Genomic DNA, 23899 nt, shown 5'->3' with positions numbered 1-23899 from the left:
TGGGTGAGGTTGCCTCAGACACTCTGGGTATTCCAAGGCTCTCAGGATGTTAAAGGGAGAGACTTGGATGATCGCAGAAACAGGGAGCGACAAGGAAGAGGGGATGGCTCCAGGGAGCCACAGACAGAGATAGGGACCCTCACAGAAGGGAAGAGACAGGTGAGGGAGAACTTCAGAGAGGGCTGAGGCCCCACAGAGCCCTGCCCTGCCCTCTCCTTCTCACCTGGGCTGAGCTGCCTCCAGCTAGCTCTCAGCCAAGAAGACTCCCCACCCCCAAGTTCTTGTAGTTAGAGACCTGCCCCTACCCTCCACACCGGCCCATCTCTCTGTGTTTTCACCCAAGGATCTATGGAGACAGAGTCCCTGTACCTATGTGCATCACTTTGCCTTCACTCTGTCTCACTTACTCCTCTCTCTGCCCATCAAATACTCCTAAAGGCCTGCAGAGTACTGAGAACTATAGCCTTGGAAGGCAGGAAGGATTAGCCCATTGGTGAGATGAAGGAACTGAGGCTCGGAAAAGTTAAATGACAGTTAGGAAAGGGTAGACAGGCCAGGCGCGGTGGCTCACGCCATAATCCCAGCACTTTGGGAGGCTGAGATGGGTGGATCACTTGAGATCAGGCTGGTCTATGTAGTGAAACCCCATCTCTACTGAAAATACAAAAATTAGCCAGATGTGGTGGTGTGCGCCTGTAATCCCGGCTACATGGGAGGCTGAGGCAGGAGAGTCTCTTGAACCCGGGAGGCAGAGGTTGCAGTGAGCTGAGATCATGCCACTGCACTCCAGCCTGGGCGACAGAGTGAGACTGTCTCAATAAAAAGAAAAGAAAGGGTAAACAGAACCAGGGTTTGAATCTATGTCTGTCTGATGTCTATCCTAAATTCTCATGATGAGATAATTAGGGCTGCCATATGGTGTTGCCTGAAAGTCTGTGCTGGAGAATGTTTTGGAAAGGCTGCCTCGAGGAGGCGGCATTTCAGCAGCCCTGTCTCTACCTTCCTGAGCTCAGTGATTGGGGAGGGTATGATGTGACAAAAGGTTTGCCTGTTGCCATGTGGGGTCCCTGATTAGAGTCCCCCTCCCTCCCTCTAATCACCCTACTCAGGGCCCACACCCTTTTTTTAGCTACCTACTCCAGCTGGCTAGGCTCTGGGATCAGCGTGCAAGCTGGTCACTGGTGCCTAGTGTCGCCCCAGAGTGTCTTCAATTGGTTGGGTTTGGAAGCTGGGCCCTAAAACCCAATTAATCTAGGCTGGGCCTTGGTGGGGTAATTTTCATTACCTGTCATTTACAACTTTGTTTCTGCAGGCAGCATGGTGTAGACAGTAAAGCTCAGGGGCTCTGGGGGGGTCAGATGTTGGGGTTCAACTCTCTGCCCAAGCAGCAAGGTGACCTTGGGCAAGGCCCTTGACCACCCTGAGTCTCAGTTTCTGCAGTTGTACAATGGGGTGATGAGCAGTGGCTTATCTCATAGGATCATTGCAGGGATAAACTGAGCCACGTGAAGGACTTGGCACAACGTCTAGCTAGTAATCATGCAAACGTGTTTGCGTTTGTCATTGTTAAACACTTGAGTCTGTGTTCTAGAGAGCCCCTTTTGTCCTTCAGAGGGAGATGGAGTCAGCAGGCTGCTTTGTATAATTGCTCGCGTTCATGTCGGAGCCTCTCCAGACTGGGTGCTCCCTGAGGGCAGGGATGGGTTGGAGTCATCTGTTTCCTGTTTCACTCTAGCTCCCGGCCAACCTGGAGTGGGGATTCGGTGAACTGCAGTGGATGGTGGCTCAGGACAGAAACTGAGCACGGAAGGGCCACTTGGGAGGCCCCTGGGAGGGCAGCCCCTCAGGCCCTCTGGATCATGAGCTGTGTATTCTAAGAGGAGAGTGTGTGGTTCCCTATGAGGTCCCCTCTGAGGGCTAGGCCTGGTTCCATGTGCTGCTGTTCCATCTTGGCCCTCTGTGTCTACTTTCTTCATGGCTGGCTGGTGGAGGAAGAGAATTCTGAAATGCTGTGTGTTTGCTAAACCTGCAGGTGCCTGGCCCCACCCCTGGATGCTCTGATTTTTACAGTCCTGGGACCAAGGCTTTGCCCCTTGAACACCTGGCTGCAGTGACCACCCTCTCTGCCTTGAGATTGCCTTGGTGGTGGGAAGTAATATCACAAAATCAGTAGGATATTGAACTCCAACGTCAGAGAGTCTCGAGGGCAGAGCTCAGCTGCACCACTGTCCCCTGTGTGACCAGGGCCACTGCTGCCACCCTCCTGAATCCCAGTGATCCTTCCTGGGGTCTGGGGGCTGAATGAGATAAGATCAGTGAAGCAACACTCCCATCGTGGATGCTTTCAGGAATGTTCCTTTTGCTCCTAGGTCTTTCCTCTGCCCAACCTCATTTCAAGTTCTTGGGTGGTGGTGACCTCCTTGGGGCAGTCTGCAGGAACCCTGTGTCCATCCCATGCCTCAAGGGACAATCTTTATGCAACTTCCTTGCTCTGGGACCTAACAGGACCTCTTCCCAGAATCATCTGCCTCTGTCATGCTTACAACCTTGGGTTTGGCACGCTGATTCTGGTTTCCTCTTGGAGGGTCCTAGATAGCCTGTTTTACCGATGAGAACACTGAGGCTCAATGCAGGTAGGCAGCTTGCCAGAGGTCATGTGGATACTGAGAAATGAGATTTGGAATTTAGGTCTCTCTCAGGGCCCATACTATCATCTGCTTCATTATTCTGCCTCCAGTTGTGGCACTGGGAGGGGGCCTCAAAAGGTGGCTGACCCCTGAGAGCCCACCTGGGAATCCTGTTGTCAGGGCCTCTGGGATCTGGGGCTTCTTGCAACCTCTCTTTAGCTCCTAAATATCCCTCTAGGTTAGAGCTTTCCGATCAGTGAGCTGTTGAGATGGTTATCTCTGGAGCCCTTGAGAACAGAGCCCTAGGCTAGTAACCTCAAGCCAGACGTATCTATCTGTCCATCCCAGTGTGCTGAACAAATAGGTGTACTTCTCAACGTGCATCATGATGCCAAACAGGCTGGGAAACACTGACTGCCCTACCCAATCCCCTCCCTATCCCCGAACATACACACTGAACTTGCACATTCCCCAGAAGGGGTGGGGGTAGGGGTTCATTTTCTTCTCTGGGCATCGATCTTCACCTGAGAAGTGTGGGCTGAGCTAGTGATGTCAAAGGCCATTCCTGCCCTGTGAATCTGAGTGTGAGTCTTGGCACCTAGCATTGGGAGGGAGTGGGGGCTGTCTGGGGCCCAAGCAGCTGGCTAAGAAGCCAAAAACAGTCAAGCAAGGAAGCTGTGGAAAGCAAGAGGTCAGGGGCTATGGCTCAGCCTCAGCTTGATTCTTTGGCTGCATGGGGTCCAGGCAGGAATGCTGGAGGGCTCCAGGTATCTGCTGGTTCCCACTCTGCACTCTCCTGTCAGAGCGGCCCCTTTCTTTATCTAAAGGCTCTCCAGTCTCATTGCTAGGGGTTCAAAGCAAAATCTCCTGAGAAGGGCCACATCTGTCAGCCTCATCAGCCAAACTGAAGGAATGTCCCAGTCAGGATTAGGTGGAGCTGCTCTTTTCCTTCCTGAAAGGAAGCTGAGAGTCAGGCCTCAGGGATCTGGGGTAGGGTCAGGGGATCGGGCAGCAGGCGGCAGAGGTGTGGAAGGGTGGGATGGTGGGCTGCACCATTTACCTTGTTCATTTGGGCAGCAGGTGAGGATGAAAGAGCTTTCAGCTCTCTGAAATCAGACCTGAATTTTAATCATAGCTTAGCCACTTGTGTGGCCTTAGGCAAGTCACTGAACCTCTGAGTCTCAGTCCCTCTGTCTGTTAAATGGGGATAATAATCTCTCAATAATCTCTCGTTTAATAATAATCCAGGGTGTTATGGAGATTGCATGGGATACAGTGGGTAATGGCATAATATTCAGGGATGACTGCTGGCCTGTGTTGCTGTTGGACCCCGGCCTCCTTTCCCCCAGTGTCAGCTGTCAATCCCAGCTCTCTCAGGAGAGAGGGAGCCTGTCTCACTGGTTCATGGGATCCTGTGACAGGGGGCTCTTCCTTAATCTCTAAGACAAATAGGGAGGCACTTTGGGCTCTGAAATCCTGGGATTCCTGGGAAGGTCTGATGTGGATGTGTTTCTTCCCACCTTGGTGGCAGTGGTAGTGGCGGGATCTCCTCACTTTGTGGTGAGGAGCTGACAGTGACCCCAAAGCTCCTTCCATGTCGTTTCTTGCTCCTCAAACAATCCCATGAGATGGGGATCCCACCAGCATCTTGGTGTTAGAGGTGGGAATGTTGGGGCTCAGAGGGGTTTAGTAACTCACTTGCTCAAGCTCACACAGCTAGGAGGAAGCAGAGCTGGGATTGAAGCCTAGGATTCTGTTTTTGTTTTTGTTTTTTTTTTGAGACAGAGTTTTGTTCTTGTTGCCTAGGCTGGAGTGCAGTGGCACGATCTCCGCTCACTGCAACCTCTGCTTCCCGGGTTCAAGTAGTTCTCCTGCCTTTACCTCCTAGGTAGCTGAGATTACAGGCACCCACCCCCATGCCCAGCTAATTTTTTGCATTTTTAGTAGAGATGGAGTTTCACCATGTTGCCCAGGCTGGTCTCTAACTCCTGACCTCAGGTGATCTGCCTGCCTCGGCCTCCCAAAGTGCTGGGATTACAGGTGTGAGCCACCGTGCCTGGGCCAAACCCTAGGTGTTAAAGGAAACCTGAGGCCCTCGTCCTGCTTATGCTCACTCTTCTCCTGTCGCCCAGAGTAGCAGCTATTTTTTTTTTTCTGGTGGGTGGGGGTTAATATCAACAATAAGAGTAAGACCAGAGATTGAAAAATAAGATAGTGAGAGGTCAAAAAGCCAGGCCCTGGTCCTGGTGTCAGCGGGGATTTCAGGAAACACAGCACCTGTCAAACATGAAAACAAACACAGCCGTCTGTGCCCAGCCTCTTCCCATGGGTGATCAGGACAAAGTCCAGAGGACCAGAGAGCTGGTGGCCGAGAACCAGCTTGCAGGTGGAGTGCCTGCAGATGGGCTGGCATCCAGGGCACAGTAGCCCGGCCAGGCTTTCTCACTCCACTTTCTGCCTGACTGGGCAGACCGAGCTCCCACGGGATCGGATGCCCAACTCACCAAACTGGCTGGACCTCTGAGTCTCAGGCAGTTCCCAGTGGCACAGCCTGGAGGCTAGAGGCAGAGGCTCCTCCTTCCTTAGGCGGCCCAGCCTGGTCCTACTTCTCCCCCAACCCCTCGCCCAGGAGCAGCAGTGGTCATCTTCTGGCACGGAGCCTCTCCAGGATGGGCACGTGGCTGGAGACTGGATCAGGCCTCAGAGGGCTTCAGACTGTTGGTCAGGAAAGCAACAACTTTTCCAGATCATCATCATCATCATCATAGTTGGTAACATTTATCTGACATTTACTGGGTGCCAGGCACTTTATAGATACAAACTCTTTAAGCCTGACCACAACCCATTATTAAGTTCACTTTACAGGTGGGAAAGCTGAGGCACAGTGATAAGGTGATCACCCAAGGCTACACAGCTGGCAAGGTGTGGCAGATGTGGCATCTTCAGGCAGGGAGAGTGGGAGGAGAGGACCAGGCACCAGCATAGACTGCACCCTACTATGCACTAGCCTGATGGCGATTCACCTTCACGCCTGAGGTGGGTGGGCGGGGTTGGCATCCCCATCTGTGGATAAGGGAGCAGCTCTGCAGTGTTTCCCAAGGTCATGTGGCAGATACCCGGCAGAGCCAGGGATGGGAGCCAAGGGCCGGCTCTGTGATTCCGAGTCCAGAACTCTTATCCCTCCCATGTGGGAGCCCCAGTGTGCAGGGACAGGGCCACAGGTAGAGAACGGAGCTCCGGACTGGGAATCTTAAGTTCTCCACTTCGTGCTTAGCCCAAGCTTGCTGTGCCACCTGCCATCTCTTGCTCTCTCTGGCTCCTCTGAAAAATGCAGTGATCTCAAAGGTCTTCTCACGCACAGTGATACTGTTCTAGGGTAACAGACTGGAGTGGAAGGAGCCTTGAGGCAGTCCGGGTTGGAAGATGGTGCAGGGAGCTTCATGTGACACTTTTTCAGATGCCAGAGTGCCGGGCAGATTCTCCCTGGCCAGGCGCTGCTGCACCAGAAACCCCAGGCCTGCCTACACCCCACTGAGGAGCAGAGAGACTGGCCAGTGTGAGGGATGGAGCCATGGCAGTGGGTCTCAATACACTGGAACCCCCTGGAGAACTGAAGAAACCCTGATGTCCAGGCTGCACCCCAGAACAACTCATCAGGGTCTCTGGCAGTGGGGGCCGAGCATCAACAACTTTCAGAACTCCTAGGGTAATTCCTGTGTGCAGCCAAGGCTGGGGACCACCACTCTAGGGCATTTAGGAGATGGGGGCAGAAAAAACCTTGGCCCCTAGGCAGGCTTTCCAGGGCCTGTGACCTCCTGAAACTGGAAGGAAGTATGTGCCTGCCCATCTGTGTGCATCTTACTAGGGAGAGTTCACAGCTTCCGTCAGCTTTTCTGACCCGAAGGAGATTAAAATCCTCGCTTGACCCCAGGCATCTGAGACAAGTCTGGGCAATAAAGTGAGACCCCATTTCTACAAAAAAATCAGCCAGGCATCGTGGCGTGTACCTGTGGTCCCAACTCTATGGGAGGCTGAGGCAGGAGGATCACTTAAGCCCAGGAGGTTGAGGCTGCAGTGAGCTGTGTTTACACCATTGCACTCCAGCCTTGGTGACAGAGCAGAGTGAGGTCCTGTCTCAACAAATATATATATTTTTAAAAATCCTGTCTTAGGAGGAAGCAACCCACCTCTACCCCAATCCAGCGATATCATTCTAAGGATCAGAAACCCCCAGCTGCAGGATCAATTCTGGTCTAAGAAATCTTCCCTGATCTCTCTAGACCTCCCTTTTCTCTCTTGCTTCCAAAAAACATACATTGAGAGCTTCTTATACACAAGGCACTGTTCTAGGCTCTGGGACACAGGGTGCGTGGCACAGGTGCAGCCCCTCCCCTTGAGGAGCCCATATTCTAGTGGCGGATGCAGACACACTAGTGAACAAATAGGCTAACTGCAGCGAGGGTGCCGTGTAACAACCCAGATGTCAACCCGGGCTGCTCATCTGAGTCTCCTGGGGAGCCCAGCCCTACCCCTAGAGATCCCGAAGGCTTGGTTGGGGCAGGGGGCCTGGGCATGGCCTATGTTGATTGTAATGAGCAGCTGGAGTTGAGGCCTTCTGAATAGATTGGGTGTTTAGGGAGGGCCTTTGGGAGGAGGGATGTCAGCCTTCTGAGCCAAGGCCTGTGGGAAAATATGGGAAAAGAGTAATTCTGGCAGAGAAACCCTTTTGCAAAGGCCCTCAGTGGGTATAAGGGCCTGGGGCCTGATACACCAGGACAACAGGAAAGGGGCCACGTGAGCCTGTGGGGGGGAAGAGGACAGAAGAGTGGCAACCCCGGCGGGGCCCTGCCGGCCACACAGGGAGCCTGGATTTATAGCGAATATGTCTTCAGCCACATTACCTTTGGAGAGTCACAGACAGGAGTGACGAGATCTGGGTCGTGTTTTTCAGAGTCCTCCCTGTTGCTGTGTGGACGACACGTGGGCACAGGCAGAAGTGGGCCCTGTGACCAGCTACACTGGTTTCGTGGAAGGTAAGTCCTGGGCCGAGAGGAGTGGTGGGTTGGAGGGGACATACTTGGGCTGTGAGGCGAGGAAGGTGGAGACTGAGCATGGCCCTCAGGTATTCAGTCTGAGCCACCTGGTGGGTGGAGGGACCACTTCTTCCCCTTCTCTGGCTCCTACAGCATTCAGAGTCTTGGAGTGCTGGTCCCTGGGGAGGGTAGGCAGCAGGTCCTGGCATTCAGAGCTGGCCCAGGGTTGAGCACCTGACACACCCCCGACCTGCCCTGCGGGCAAGGACAGAAGAGGCCTGAGAACCGTCCCTGCGGACTCAGGGGCAGTGGGTCTCAGACTGCCTTCAGGTGGCCGAGAACGTGAAAGCCCTGGTGTTCTTTGTGGCAGTCCCTCCATCTGTCTGTCCATCCATCCATCCACCTACTTACCCATCCATGCCTGCATCCACCCAGTCTTTCATTCAGCAACATTTGCTGGGAGTCTGCCTTGTTCTCGTAAATAACAGTCTTCCCGTCAAGGTATCACAGTCCTCAGGGGAAATGGACAGGTAAGTAGAAAGTGACTGCACAGCATGCATTATAGGAACTGCCGTTTATCCACAGCTGACCATGTGGCAGGCATTTTGCCCTAATTTAATGTCTGGACAAATCTGCAAAGTAGGGTTTTGGGGGGGTTTTTTTTGTCTTTTTTTTTTTTTTTTTTTTAGATGGAGTCTCACTCTGTCACCCAGGCTGGAGTGCAGTGGTACGATCTTGGCTCACTGCCACCTCCACCTCCTGGGTTCAAGTGATTCCTCTTCCTCAGCCTCCCAAGTAGCTGGGACTGCAGGCACCCGCCACCATGCCCAGCTAATTTTTATATTTTTAATAGAGATGGGGTTTCACCATGTTGGCCAGGCTGGTCTCGAACTCCTGACCTTGTGATCCGCCCGCCTCGACCTCCCAAAGTGCTGGGGTTACAGGCTTGAGCCACAGCACCCAGCCTGCAAAATAAGTTTTATCTTTGTCATTTCACAGATGAGTAAAGTGAGGCTCAGAGAGGTTAAGTCACTTGTCCAAGGTCACACAGCTAGGAGGCATTAGAACTGCATTCAAATCCAAGGCAGCCGGATGCCAGAGCCTGTTCAGGGAGCTGCTTTAGTCTCCAGTGCCACTAGAAGGAAGGAGAGAGGGAGTGCCCCTAACCAACATGTGTCTTGGGGGTCTGGGTGGCAGTGGTAGTGATGACAGAGGTGGCTGGAGTAGGAAGTTTCCTGGAGGTGAGGTGATTTCAGAGGTGAGTGTTAAATGATGAGTAGAAGTTGGCAAAATATTAATATAATAATTTTATTATACAAACTGATTTGGCATAAAATGATATATTTGGTCAATTAAAATTGCAGTTGCTCAGAAATGGTCAATTTACCTGGTGTCAAGTATAACATAAGATCAGCACCTCACCAGGAACGGTGGCTCACGCCTATAATCCCAGCACTTTGGGAGGCCTAGGCAGGTGTATCACCTGAGGTCAAGAGTTCAAGACCAGCCTGGCCAACACGGCAAAACCCTGTCTCTACTAATACACAAAAGTTAGCCGGGCATGATGGCACACGCCTGTAATCCCAGCGACTCTGGAGGCTGAAGGAGGAGAATCACTTGACCCTAGGAGACGGAGGTTGCCAGGAGCCAAGATCGTGCCACTGCACTCCAGCCTGGGTGACACAGCAAGAGCAAGAGTGCCTCAAAACAACAGCCACCACCATAACAAAGATCAGTCCCTCCATCCTGCTGCTCACAGCTCTCTGTGACTGTTCTGGAAGTTTCCCATAAGATGTGCTTGCATCTCATTCCCTTGAGTTGTCAGTGTTTTTAACACAGGAAAGCTTGGGCAGACTCTCCAATGTTTACCAAAAGTATACACAAGAAAGCCTAACATTGGCTTAAGGCCATCTGTAAATTAAATCCTCATCCCTTGCTTCTTCTGCAAGTACTGAGCCAACTGATGATGATGATAATACAGACACCAGCCCCAGCTCCGGGTCATCGAGTCCTGACTGTACCAGGCGCTGACCTCACTCCCTCTTCAGGACGGGAGTCCAGTTGGGAGTTCCACTCCCCAAGGAGATGAATGAGGCCCAGGAAGTCCCTCCTCTGTGGCCACACATTGGCAAAGCCAGGATTTGAACCCTTGTTCAGGGATCCTGCGTCTTCTCTCTCTAAGTCACAATCGATTCCTGCCACCCAGCTGGCTGTTTTCTTTCTCCAAAGTTCCCGTGCTAAGGGTAGTCCTGACCCTTGCTGCCTCTTTGTTTTGTGTTTTTTGAGACGGAGTCTCGCTCTGTCGCCCAGGCTGGAGTGCAGTGGCGTGATCTCGGCTCACTGCAAGTTCCACCTCCTGGGTTTACACCATTCTCCTGCCTCAGCGTCCCAAGTAGCTGGGACTACAGGTGCCCGTCACCATGCCTGGCTAATTTTTTGTATTTTTAGTAGAGACAGGGTTTCACCGTGTTAGTCAGGATGGTCTCAATCTCCTGACCTCGTGATCTGCCTGCCTCGGCCTCCCAAAGTGCTGGGATTACAGGCGTGAGCCACCGCGCCTGGCGACTGTTGCTGCCTCTTACAGACACTTGTGGGTGCACCACCGTGTGATCCTTCACACCAGGGGCCGGCAGGCTTTTTCTGTAAAGAGCTAGATAGACCAGTAGGCATGGCTGTGTGCAGAAATTTAGATTCCATGTAATTTTCATGCATTAAAGAATATTTTTAACTATTTAAAAATATGAAATCTGCGCCGGGCACAGTGGCTCACGTCTGTAATCCCAGCACTTTGGGAGGCCGAGGCAGGCGGATCACGAAGTCAGGAGATCGAGACCATCCTGGCTAACACAGTGAAACCCCGTCTCTACTAAAAATACAAAAACAAAATTAGCCGGGCGTAGTGGCGGGCACCTGTAGTCCCAGCTACTTGGGAGGCTGAGGCAGGAGAATGGTGTGAACCCGGGAGGCAGAGCTTGCAGTGAGCCGAGATTGCGCCACTGCCCTCCAGCCTAGGCAACAGAGGGAGATTCTCTCTCCAAAAAAAAAGATGAACTCTGTTCTTAGCTCAGAAGCTGTATAAAAAACAGGCAGGGGGCTGGATTTGGTCTGCAGGCTGCAGTTTACCAACCCTTATTTCTGTCTCATGGATAGCAGACTGAGGCTCAGCTCTCAGTATGGGAGGGCAGAGCCGGGCATAACCCTTGGCCCTCTGAATTCAACCTCGGGGGCTCCTTGGAGCTTGGTGGTGGTTGTGGATTCCTTGAAGTTGAGGCCACAGCCCATCGTGGGTGACCTGGGTGTGTCCCCGCCTCAGGCTGAGCTGACTCCCTTGCCTGTGTGGGATTGCCCATCTCCTGCTGAGTGTAGAGAACGTTCTTCACCCTCTGCTCCCTGTCACTTTGAGGCAGAAGCACCTGCACTTGCAGGGCAGGAAGACTTTGTCTTCTGGATCTTGGCCAGTGTGCCTGGGAGCCGCCCATCCCAGGTTCCAGTTATCAGCACCTGCTCCTCCCTCGGGTGATGTCCAGGTACCTCTGGGTCTGTCCCATTTGACTGGGCTGCCTGGCTCTCATTTCAGCGTCTGGACCCACCCAGCTGCCTCCTGTGTGGGATGGAGCCCATGGGTGGTGTAAGGGGCCGGGCGGCCTGGGCCCTATCCTTGCCATTGCCGGTCCTCCTACTTGTGACCTTGGGCAGGCTTCTTCTCCCCTCTGCGCCTCCGTTTGCTCGTAGAGGGCTGAAGAGCTTAGCCCAGTGCCTGATGCAATTTGTGTGCGTGACCAAGGGACCAGCCAAGCTTGCCCAGGGTCTGGAATATCATGGGAATACCAGCCCAGCCACATCTGCCTTGGCGACAAGGTTTCCCAGCCTCCTCCTTGCCCTCTGAGCAGAGCTCCTCTGAGCAGTCCTTTTGTCCTCACACCTAACTGGGCAAAGGAAACTCAGCCATCCCCAAAGATCCCTTTATAATCCTGGCTACTGTCCAGGAGGGACCACTTCACAGAAGAAAGATCTTGGGCTCTGAAAACCACTGCCACTTATGAGCTGTGTGACTTGGGCAAGTTACTGAACCTATCTGAGCCTCTGGTCTGCCAGGGATAGGAATACTCACTTCCTGGGCTGGTTGTGAGGATGATGGGGGATGACGTCTGAAAATGGCCACTTGTAGTTGCTATTCCCTGGCGGCCACTCCTTCTCCTTACAGACGTCATACTTACTCTTATTTTTGTTTCTATTTTTTGAGACAGAGTCTCGCTCTGTTGCCCAGGCTGGAGTGCAGTGGCGCAATCTCAGCTCACTACAACCTCCGCCTCCTGGGTTCAAGCGATTCTTGTGCCTCAGCCTCCCCAGTAGCTGGGATTACAGGCACCCACCCCCACGCCTGGCTAATTTTGTATTTTTAGTAGAGACGGGGTTTCACCACGTTGGCCAGGCTGGTCTTGAACTCCTGACCTCAGGTCTTCTGCCAGCCTCGGCCTCCCAGAGTGCTGGGATTACAGGCATGAGACACCGGTGCCCGGCTTATACTTATTCTTTTCTAAAAGCTGCCCTTCGCTGAATGCCCCCCGGCGCAAGGCTGAGCAGAGGACGTGTGAGCTGGAAAGTGTAGTAACCCCTTTCCCGGACTTTCTGAAACTGCACCACCATGGATCTGACTCAGGGTTGCCAAAGAACTCTTTCCACACTTCTCCAATTTCACAAGTATGCAAATGGCCCCGTTGCCGAGACGCATAGTTGGCGGACTGCAGTTAGTGGATGTTCTTCTGGTGAAGGGGTGGCCTAGCTACTGCTGCTTGGGCGCTGAACCTGGGTTGGTCTCTTGGGGCATGCCCCGTATTGTTTACTGGGAGGAGACTTGGTCAGGCTGAAACACAGCAGATCCATGGTAGGAAAGAAGAACAGATGCCGCCTGGCTTTGGGAGAGAATCTCTCTTCTCTTGCTGTTTAGTTCCTGAAGTCTGTGAAGTGCCTGTGGTATGTCAGGCTCTGTGCTGGGTGGAGAGAGACAGGAAAAACAATAGCTAGCCTTGATGTAGTGCAGACCCCCAGGAGGCCTTCCTAGGCCAGGACAGGGTTTGGGGCATTGAAGATCTCTGGCTTCCTGGGCACGGGGAAGTCATGTTTTCTCCTCTCTAGGTCTGGGGAGCTGCCCAGGCTGCACTGCCCTGGCTCCCGAGTCACTGCCATCTCTGCAATTCTCAGACCCAGGCCTTGGAGCCCCCTAGACTGGAAGAACCGTTTAGTCTAATCTCCCTGTGTAGCACTTAAATCCCCCATGAGTATTTTTTAGACTTTGCTTCCATGCCGCTTGTGATGGGAAGCTCACTACCACCCAGGCAGCTTTTTCCTAACTTGGGCAGCTTTGCTTCATGTTATACCTCCCAAATCTGCCCTTTAGAAAGGCACTTAAAGAAAACTTCCTCTAACAAAGCTGTTAGAGGAAAGAAAACTGGACTGGACCCCTTGGGAGGTCATGACCCCTCCTCATTAGCCACCTTCCCCATCACCGGAGGTGTGCGAAGTGGAAGCTGAGCTCCCACTTGACAAGGAGGATGGAAGATTGTTGATTATTAGCATGTCCGGAAAAGAGGAGGGAACCTGCGTGTAGCCAGGGAAATTGAAAACTTTCAAGTGGTGCTGGAGGAAGAAGGAGTGAAGCCCAGGTCTCCGGCTTTCCTTCCCCTTTGCTCTGTGGCCTGCCCTTCCCCCTCCATAAGGCAGGGAAACACAAGTGGGCCTGGTGCCGTCCCCTCCACCCCCCTAGCCCAGCTCTGCCCATGCAGCTGTCCCAGGCCAGCTGTCCAGGCCCCAGCTGCCCGGCGGTGCTGGCTCCCTTTGCCCCAAAGGGTCTGAAGGCTGGCGGTTGGCACTCCTGGATTTTCTGGCCTCTGAGTCAGGGTGAGAACAGTCAGCTTCCAGCTTCCCTCTTCCTCCCGGGGCCCTCCCCTTGCCTGGGGTCTTTTGGAGTGGAGGGGGCACAGCATGCCCAAGCATGGTTTGTGTCATTTCAGAAGCACAACTTGTGTCATCGGGGAGACTGTGAAAACTTGGAAACAACCTGTGTGTCCGATCTTAGAGTATCAGTTAAATGCTTTTATGGGATGGCCACATCTGAGACTTTAACCTGGGGCCACTGGGGTTCCTGAATGGGTTTCAGAGGTCCATGAACTCCCAGAAATTATTAGCATCACAAAATGCTAACAACACCTGAATTTTTGGGGGGACTCTGTGAGCCCCCAAATGTTAATAAGTACTAATAGGATGGAATCCTATGCAACATGTGAAACTATGAAGAGCATTTTATCAACATATAGAGAGTGAAGATTGTGGAATGAAGAAACAGGCTATAAAACACTATACAGAATGAGCCCAATTTTGTTTAGAACCATTTGTCACACACACACACACACACACACACACACACGAATTATAGCTACTAAAATTATGACAGTTTTTAATCTCTGGGGTGAGATACATTCTGCTTGGTTTTGTTTTTCTGTATTTGTTAGGTGTTCTACAATACATGTTTATTCCTTTTGCAATAAGAAGCCGGGACATTCAGCCTATTTTCTGAGAAGCCAAATTCCCCTTCTCACCTTGGCAGACCCCACAACTCCCAGCCCCTAGTCCTACAGGTAGTCTGTGGAACTACCAAGCACAGGTCTCACCTCTGGGTCTCTGTCAATGGATCACTAACTTCCTGGCCCCCTGACTTCAAACAGAGTCCATCTGTGCAAGTTCCAGAGCCTGGGTCATGGAGGTGAGGGATGAGGGTCTCCCTCTGTCATTTTGCTCCCACCAGCCCCAGCCCCAGTGCAGTGGCTGATCCAGATCCTAACTGCCAAGCATCAAGTACCTGGCACACGAGACTGCTTGTGAGACCTCATTTCCTAGCTGTGTGGCTTTGGGCTAGTTGTCTAACCTCTCTGGGCCTCTGCATCCTGTAAGGCAGGGACAGGGTTAGTCCACCTCCTGGGGTTGCTGCAAGGGCAGACTGAGCTGATCACCTCACTGGCCTGCCTGACTTCTCTCTTCCCCCAGGAAGCTCCAGGACTGGCAGGATGGGCTCAGCCTGTATCAAAGTCACCAAATACTTTCTCTTCCTCTTCAACTTGATCTTCTTTGTAAGTATGTCCCCTGCCACCCTGACCGCCTCCGAAAAGATTCTCCTCCCAGGGGCATCCCAGCCTGAGCCTTTCCAGAGCCAACCGGGCCAGGGATTGGGGGGATTTGGTGGGTGGGGACTGAGGACAAACCATCTCCAGTGGAACCTAGTGGGGGTGGCAAGGAGATTCCCCGCCATTCCCAGCTGGTCCTTTGACCAAGCACTGGATTCCTGACCCGGCCTTCCCCTCTCCTAGAGCACCCAAAGCCTGGGCTGGCCAGGGCTGGAGGGGGGTATGGGGAGGGAGAGGAGAGCCCCTGGACATCCCCCTAACTCAACAGCAGGAGCAGCTAGAAGAAGCCTCTTAGCATCTCTCTAGTCCTGTCCTGGCCCCCACCCTGCCCGTATGAAGAATTGACCTGTGACAGTTCCAGGTCCCAGTTGCCCCTATCACACCCGTGTCCCTGTCGTGGGCAGGTGTCTCCCTGAGCTCTCATAGGGTGAGCAAGAGGGCGCCAGGCTTGGGGCCAGCGAAGGGCACATACCTCCTTCCCCAGACCCACCCCAGCAGATGGGCCATCCAGATGTGAGCTCCGTGGACATTGACTGCTGGATTTCCTGGGGCCTCGGTTTTCCTCTCTGGCCTGGCATGGGCTGCCTCTTGCCTTGGAGTTGCTGGGATGGTGGGGTGTGTGTGAGTGAGGGTGTGTTGTGTGGGGGGCCAGTGCCCTGGAGAGGACTTCATAGCCTCAGAGCAGTGTTGGGGGCGCTGGCTTCTCTGTGTTGATGGTTTACCCTATAGTGTTAAAAAAAAAATCAGGTTGTACAGTAGGATGTTTCTTATGATCCAAAGTTTCAAATGTACATATTCATAAAAAAGTGAGTATTTTTGAGAGGAGAAGGAAATACGTCAATGTTAATGTTGGGATCCTTGGGAATTTTGATTTTATTCTTTATGCATCTCTGTATTTTCCCGATTTTCTATGGTAGATATTAATTACTTGTTTGGGGAGCGGGGGGTTTACATTACAAGTTACATAGTTTATGGGAAGTTTGGGAAATAAACAAGAATCATTCTAAATTCCCCTTCAGGCTGGACGTGGTAGGTCTCGCCGGTAATCCCAGGGCTTCGGGAGGCCAAGGCAGGAGGATTGTTTGAGTCCAGGAGTTCTAGACCAGCTTGGACAACATAGCAAGACCCTGTTTCTCTACAAAAAAAAAATTTTTTTTTAAATTCCCCCTTCATAGCTTTAACCCAATGCACAGACATGTACACGTGTGTTCCTGGCACCCGCACACAAGTGTGCACACACACACACACACACACAGGAAGCCCTGGCACTGCCTGCCTTGCTTTTTGTCCAACCTGGCCCCAGCCCCAGCTCCCTCCTGGAGGACCCTGTGAGGCCCCACGATGGCTCTGGCCTCTGCTCATGGCAGCCGGGCCTGGAACCCACCCCAGGCTGGGCTTGGGCTTCCCCAGCTTGGTGGTCAGGTCTCTCCTGGCTGCCCTAGGACTTTGGGAAGCAGCTGCCCGTGCAGGCAAAGCCAAGCTTTTCCTGGCAAGCACTCGGTGTCTGGGCCGAGACCCAGCATAAAGGCCAATGGGCCAGGACTTGGGGGAGGGGGTGCGTGGGTGCTGTCGCTCTGTCCCTGGGGGCTTTAGGGACTAGAGAGAGGGGCCTGGGCTCTTGCCTAGGATGTCACAGAGCTTGGGTTTCAGGGATAAAGAAACTTTCCTTCATGCAGTGGGGGTTGGGGAGACCCTCGTAGAGAAAGGGAGTGGAGTTGGTGGTTTCAGCCAGGGTGTCCCTTTCCGTCCTGCTTGCAGGCTGCCCTATGGAACCAGGGACTGGAAAAGCTGCTCTCTGGCCAGGGCTTGGCCTCCTTTTGGCTCCTCCAGGGGCTGGCAGGAGTCAGGTGTTAACTGTCTGTGTACTGGGGCCTAGGATGACCCATCAGGATGCTGGAGGGAGGAGGGGCAGCTTGTATGACAGGAGGGTGAGAGTGAAAGAGGAGGGCTGGAGGAGGCAGAACAGGCTTGTTTACTCCTCAACAAATGTGTATCTGACACCTCAGTATCTTCAGATGTTCAGGGCGGAAGAGCCCTGATTGCTATACTTCCGGAGCTTGTGTCCTAGGGAGCAGTGGGCTTCCATCAAATAACTACTCAAATGCATGAAAAATTGCAGTTGTTGGGGGTACTAGGAACAGATAGGCTCTTCGGAAAGCAGATGAGGCTCTTGGCCTGGTCATGGAGGTCAGCAAAGGCTTCCTGGGGTTCTGGGTGCGGCTTTGGAGAGGGGGATCCTGGCAGCAGGGGCAGCCGGTGGAGGCAGAGTGCACCTCCCCAGGCACAGACCCGGTCAGCCTCTTTGTTTTAGGCACATTGGGAGGGGTTTCATGGTTGGATTTGTGGTTTGGAAAAATCCCTATGGCTGCTATGTGTGCTTGTGCCTGCGCACATGTGCACCTGTATGTCTTTGCCTGTACTCCCTCCGGACTCCAGACTCCCCAGCGCATTGCCACTTTTCTCAGGTCCAAAGGAATGCAGAGGCGCTGGTTCTGTGGCTTTGCTGGGGAAGGACGCTCACTGCTCTGAGGGTCCTGGCTCCTGATGGGTCCCATCTGGGGATTGGGGAAGGGCTGGGGAGTGATTAACATGGGGCCTGCCCCACAGCTCCAGTCTTGGTTCACAGAGAAAAAGGGGGTGCCATGGTGCCTTGCCCATTCTGGTAGGCTGCCCAGCCTCCTTTCTGGCTCTGCCACAGCCCTGTGGCTGATCCAGCCACATCTGACCATCAGGCTGGGGTTATCAGAACTGCAGAGGGGCTGAACGGGTAGCCCCAGGGACTTTGCTCTCTGGGTTCCCCTTGGCAAGCTGAGGAGCCAGCTGAGTAGTGTGGGGTTTTGATCTACTTGGGATTATGTGTACCAAGAGGGGATTTTCTGTCCTGCCTCCCATTCCCTTTTGCTAGGGGCTGTCCTCCCTCCTGTCCCACCCTGTGAATGCAGGAGGGAACGGGGCAGGGGCTCTGCCCACATGGGTCTGAGATGCAGAGGGAGCAGACGTGGGCCTGAGCACTGGCCCCTGCCTCGCTGTGCTGTGGGGTGGTTGTGGGCTGGGTAGGGTTGCAGGTTCTTGGGGAACCAAACTCCCAGGTCCTGGAAAGCCCCCATTTCCCCCAGCTGTGCAAATTAAGGTGGACCCACCTTCCAGCAGACCCTTCTCCTCCCCAGTGTCTCAGGGGCTTTTCTATCCTGAGACTGGCTTTCAGGGTGAAGGCCCAGGATGGATCCAAAATATTCCTATAGCTCACATGCCACCATCTGGCTTCCAGTCCCTGATGGATAAAATCAAGGCCTCATATAAAATTCCCTGTGTATAAAATGAGGTCAATTACAGGGCCCATCTCACTGGGAGAGAGGAGAGGACAGATAATACGTCAGTGATGATTCTGGCAGGAGACACTGGGGGGCAGACGTGGGGTGGTCACCATGCCTTTGTGGTTGTAATCATCAGTCACACTGGTCTTTAAGGCAGCAAGTACAAGGGTAAGGGGAGAGAGGCAACCCCCTACTGAGCCACCTGGGCCCTGGGGCAAAAGGAAACATCGATAATACTGATACTGTCAACATTTTATTTCAAAGTTTAATAGTTCAGTTATCATGGATTTTTGGCCTTAATTTTTTTTTTTTTTTTTTTTTTTTTTGAGACGGAGTCTCACTCTTGTTGTCCAGGCTGGAGTGCAGTGGCGTGACCTCGGCTCACTGCAACCTCTGCTTCCTGAGTTCAAGTGATTCTCCTGCCTCAGCCTCCTGAGTAGCTGGGATTACAGGCCCCCATCAACACGCCCAGCTGATTGTATTTTTAGTACAGATGGGGTTTCGCCATGTTGGCCAGGCTGGTCTCAAACTCCTGACCTCAGGTGATCTACCCGCCTGAGTTTTTGGTGCCTCCTCATGTGTTACACCTGAGGCAGGTGCCTTGTGTCTTGGGCCGGTCCTGGCTCTGGTCTTTGATAATGATAGAATGATACTGATGGAGACCCTGTGCCCAGGCCAGCCCCAGGCTCAGGGCTCTGGGTAGCTGCTGGCCTCGGACCTGAGATTATGGGATGATGGCTGAGGTGGGAACCCAGAGCTGTGATACAGGTGGGAGTTTCAAGATAGGTCATCCACCAGGTGGGCCCAGTCCAGGCCCCCACTAATGGCCAGCCTTGTCGGTTGACACAGGGCCACCCCTACCTCCAAAGGGAACCTGCATCTTTGCCCAGATGGCAGGCACTTCCCCAGCCTTTGCCAGCTTTGTGGGATGGTGGATCTTGGCTGGGACTCCACCTGGGGAGATGAGCTCAGCCCTGGTAGATGGGAGAGAGACAGGGAATCCCTGGGCTTGGGATCCTTATTTGTAACACCTCATTCATTTTTACCTTTTCGTGGGGGGCAGAAGGAGGGGGTCTTGCCCTGTCACCCAGGCTGGAGGGCCATGTCATGAACACAGTTCACTGCAGCCTTGACTTCCCTGGGGCCAAGTGATTCTCTCTCCTCAGCTTCCCCAGTAGCTAGGACTACAGGCATGCACCACCACATTGGCTAATTTTTGAAATTTTTTGTAGAGTTGAGGTCTCACTGTGTTGCCCAGGCTGGTCTCAAACTCCGGGGCTCAAGTGATCCTCCTGCCTGGGCCTCACAAAGTGTTGGGATTACAGGCATGAACCACCGGGCCTGACCTTCATTTCCCTTTCTAGTCCTGCATTTGCAGTTCGGTTCATCAGCTCATTCATTCCCCCAGCCACTTAGCACCCAGTGCTATAGAGCTGCTGGGGATGCAGAGCTGCCTCCAACCAGCCTTGCCCTCAGGGAGCTCACAGTTTAGCCAGAGAAACCAACACAGCAGTTAGACCCAGTCGGAATGACTGTTAAGAAGGGTCGGACAGTGGTTGCTGCAGAATGGGGGCACCCAAGTCTGCCTGAGGGGGTCAGAGAAGGCCCCTGTGGCAGGTGACCCCGCTGTTCAGACCTGGGGATGAGCTGGGCTTTGATGTTCAAGTCCACGGAGGGTCCTCCTCAGAGCCTTTCTTGTTTGGGAAGCTCCCAGGCCCTGAACCGGGTGGAGTCGGGGGGATGAGCTGAGAAAAGAGCCAGGAGATGTGGCAGGAAGGGTGCCCCTGGCAGGAGGCTGCACCAGGAGGCTCGGCTGAATCACACATGGTGGAGGGGGGGCAAGATGGGAGGCAGGAGGGATTCCCTGCCCAGGGTCCTGGTGTCTGGCTTGCTGCGATGTGGGACCTGAGGCCATCTGGACATCTCTGGGCTGGAGAAGGGTGGAGGTGGTGCCCTCTGTGGCCCCCTGCCCTGGCTACCCCGACTTGGGTTCCAGGGACAGCTGGCAGGGGAAGGGCTCTCACCCTGTCTGCTCTTGGCTCCCCATTAACTGCTCCCTTCTCCTTCCAGATCCTGGGCGCAGTGATCCTGGGCTTCGGAGTGTGGATCCTGGCCGACAAGAGCAGTTTCATCTCTGTCCTGCGTAAGGACCCCTCAGCTTCCCCAGACCCAGGCCCACTGGAGAGGGGAGGGCCGGGGCGCAGACACAGCTGCTGCCATAAGCGCCTCGGCTTCAATGCCTGTCGCTTTTCCCGCTGACCTCAGGGATGTGGCCAGGTCCTGCCGCCCACCACTGCCCATGGCTCCCTCTGCAGGGGTTTCCAAAAGGAATTTTCTCTTCTTCCCCGAACAAAGCTGCTGTTGTCTGGGGGAACACGGGGGATGAGGGAGGCTTGTTTTCCCTTCCTGGTCCCTTCCCTCGGCCCTGACCTTAGGAAAACCTCTTACATTCTCTGTCCCGTCACTTGTCCATCCAGCAGAATGTAGGCAACAGCCCCTCCCATTTCACAGGGATGTAGGAAAGATAGTCAGGGGCTGATGAGGCACCTGCTATGAGTGGTGCTTCGCCATAAGCCCGGCAGCAGCTAGGTGGGTCAGGTGTGTGCACAGATGAGGAAGGTTCCAGGCACAGTCACCAATTATCATGCTCCTCATGTGCCAAGCAGTTTGCACCAATAAACTGTCTTAATCCCACCACAGCCCTGTGAGGTAGATACTGTTCTATTCCCGCCTTACCAATGAAGAAACAGAGGCTCAGAGAGGTTAAGTCCCTTGATGAAGTTCACACAGCTTCTAAATGGTAGGTGTGGGACTCGAACTCCAAGAGCTTTGGTCCTAAATGCAGCACGTGGCAGGGTGAGCCACAGTATGGAAACCCCTTCTCTCACCAGAGGCAGAAGGAGAGGGGCCTAAGGCATTTTTACAGGGATAAGAGCCCTTCTGCGCCTGCTCAGCCTCCTCCAGGAAGCCATCAGGGCCTGCTGTGTTGACCTCTCAGGGGCTCCCTGTGGTGGGAGAGAGGCACAGCGGAAGCCCCCAGGGGACAGCCATGCCACTCCCCTCACTGAGTGCGGCCTTGGCTCACTTCTCCCAGCAGCTGCCCAAGGCAGCTGGTTTGGAATGTGGCCCATGACAGCTGCTTGATTTACATAAAGCGGAACCTAGCTAGGGTGTGATGATGGAGGGGCCACATCTGTCCCCCTGGCCCCAGGGGCTAGGCCTCCCCTCCAGGAGATGGAAAGCAAGGATGATCTACACTCTAGCCACATCTGACGTACCCCGGGTCTATCAGTCTCACCCCCTTTCACCCTCCATTCTGGGGTTAGGGTGCATGGGCAACCCATGCCCCCCACATTCTCCTGGCCTGTGACACACCCTCCTTGGCCCCATTAGGCCCAGCTCTCTACTTCCTGAGTCATGGCCCAACCCAGCAGGCACTGCACCCCAGGGCAAAGTCTAGAGGCCCAGCCTGCCCACCCACATTTCTGCCCTCTGCGCCCTGCCCCGCGACTGGCGCAGTGGGGGTGAGCCCGCTGGGTGGGGAGAGCTTCCTGCACGGCTGAAGCCTCCTCCCTGTTTGGGTCTGAGAATCTCAAGCTGGCCGGACCTTAAAGGTCTACTATCTGCAGGAGCGGGTGCATTTTACAAATGCTTTGGCCCGAGCCCCACCCACCCCAAGGGACCTGACTTGGTTGGTGTGGGTGGGAGCCTGAGTGCTGGTGTTTTCTAAAAACTTCCCCAGGTGGATTCCCCAGGCAGCCAGGGTTCAGAAACACTGATCCTCTTGCCTGGTCACTAGGCACTGGTGTAAACTGAGGCCGGGGGTGGGGGAAAATGACTTGCTAATAGTCACAGAGCAGCTGAGGGCAGAACTGGAGACAGCTCTTTCCCTACCGAGCTGAATCCCTGCTCTGAGTCCATTGGGCTGGGCATTCCTATTCTCATTTTACCGAGGAGGAAATTGAAGCACAGAGAGGTGTAGTAACTTGTTTCAGGGCACACAGCAAGCCGGTAGGGGAGCTGGCTGCAGATGAGGTAGCCTAGCTTCCCAGCCTGTGCCTTGAACCCCTGGACCACATGGCTCTGCAGCCACATGCCACTGGTTAGTACCTTAGTAAGAGGAAGCACTTTGCAGTGAAGAGCAGACTCGAACCTGACTGCTGGGGTTCGATTCACGGCGGTGCTGTCCACTAGCTGTGTGACCCTCAGCACATTGCTTCACCTCTCTGTGCCTCCTCACCTATAAAATGAGGATCGTAATAGAGTGCACTTTCTGTGGTTATTGTGAGAAATTAAATGAGCCTCTCATTTTTATCTGAAAAGAGTTTGGGACAGCCCCCAGTGAAAAACCCTACATAAGTGATTGTTAGCTAAATTTTATAATACAATTTAATCCTTTTGCCATCTTCCAGTAGCAGCTTTAGACCCATTTTACAGAGAAGGAAATAGAGAATGACTTGCCCAGAGTCAGAGCGTGTTGGCAGCAGAGCTGGGATTAGAATCTACTTTTCTTGATCCCTCATCCCTTTCTGTTCGGGCCACTTCCTTTCTACCTTCCTGGTCCCTTTTGGCCCAGGAAGACTAAAAGGTGATTTTTTTTTTTTTTTTTTTTTGCCATGCCCTGTGGATCGCCTACTTCCTAAGTCAGCTTGCTCAGATGTGGGGTAGGCCTGGGATCCTGGGGGGAGACAGGGAATGGCATCAATGAAATGTTCTGAGATACGGAGACCTCGCAGTTTGTCTGGTCTCCCAGGGGAAGGATCCTGAGTTGGGGTCTCAGCCCTGGTCCTTCCCTGCCAGGCCCCCTGCAGCCTGCTACCCTTTCTGAGCCTTGGGGTCCTTGCAGACAAATCAGGATGTGAGTAGAGCCGCAGAGGGCGGTTGCTGAAATTAGGCAGGATGCTTTGGATAAAGGGCCTTGTTCAGGGCTGGCACACAGCGGCTGTCTGGGCAATGCCAGTTTCTTTTTTCTGGGAGTAATCACTGGGAGGAATTGTTGGAAACCAAACGCAGGAAGTTTAGGAAAAGTGGAATTGACAGCCTCTCCCTGCCCACGCTGATGGCTGGGGCTCAGTGCCAGGAGATCCCACACTCACCCTGAGGAAGGTGGGGGACTCCTGTGAGGAACTGGGTGGAGTAAGCCTGAGAGTAGGGTTGGCCAGGGCTCTTCCTGAGCTCCAGAACATTCTGTCTGTGATCAGGAAGCAGAGCTGGATCCCACAGACTCCCTCACATCCTCCAGTTTGATAGTTATTCTGTGAGGGCACTAACGCCCCTTGGGGACCAAGGTGGGGACATCAGCCTCTCCAGGATCCCCAGGGAGTCGTGGCCAGCCCCAGGCCTGTATTCCCCCTGCTGATGGTCAAGGGGTTGGTCCTGGCTGTGCCTCAGTGCTTAGGGGAGCAGATTAAAAACGCAGGTCCTTGGCCTCCTGCTGGGAGCGTCTTGATCGGGTTGTAACGGACTCAAGCATCTGCATCCCTAAGAGGCTCCTCTGATCCACACTGTTCTCCAGCCTTCTGGAGATGCCAGCACCCTCGCCCTCCAGGTTCGTCCCATGCCCTAGGGGTACAGTGTACCCATGCTGGTGAGTTAGAGATGACATGAGCTTTACCCTGTGTGATGGGTTGGGTGTCTTAGGAAATGTTGGCCAAGTGCCCCTGCAGGACTCCTGACCTCCACCTCCTGGAATGGGCCTGTCCACAGGTGGCTCTAAAGAGGGTCTTAGCCATCAGGCCCATCCCTGC

General features: G+C 53.7%; 1 protein-coding gene across 3 annotated transcripts in view; it reads left to right on the top strand.

Annotated features, from left to right (window-relative positions):
• CD82 (CD82 molecule) overlaps positions 1–23899 on the top strand; it is a 54125-nt gene that overhangs the window by 13518 nt on the left and 16708 nt on the right. For all 3 annotated transcript variants that reach the window (XM_032166194.2, XM_032166195.2, XM_032166193.2), the window contains exons 2-4: positions 7579–7660; positions 14702–14784; positions 20223–20295. In XM_032166194.2, the coding sequence (XP_032022085.1) occupies positions 14722–14784; positions 20223–20295 (136 nt within the window). In that variant the 5' untranslated portion in view covers positions 7579–7660; positions 14702–14721. The remainder of the gene's footprint in view (positions 1–7578; positions 7661–14701; positions 14785–20222; positions 20296–23899) is intronic.

The sequence above is a fragment of the Hylobates moloch genome, unplaced genomic scaffold, assembly GCF_009828535.3.
Source record: "Hylobates moloch isolate HMO894 unplaced genomic scaffold, HMol_V3 SCAFFOLD_11, whole genome shotgun sequence".
NCBI classification, from domain to species: Eukaryota; Metazoa; Chordata; class Mammalia; order Primates; family Hylobatidae; genus Hylobates; species Hylobates moloch.
The sequence above is the reverse complement of the archived record's forward strand: the minus strand, read 5'-3'. Positions and strand labels throughout refer to the sequence as shown.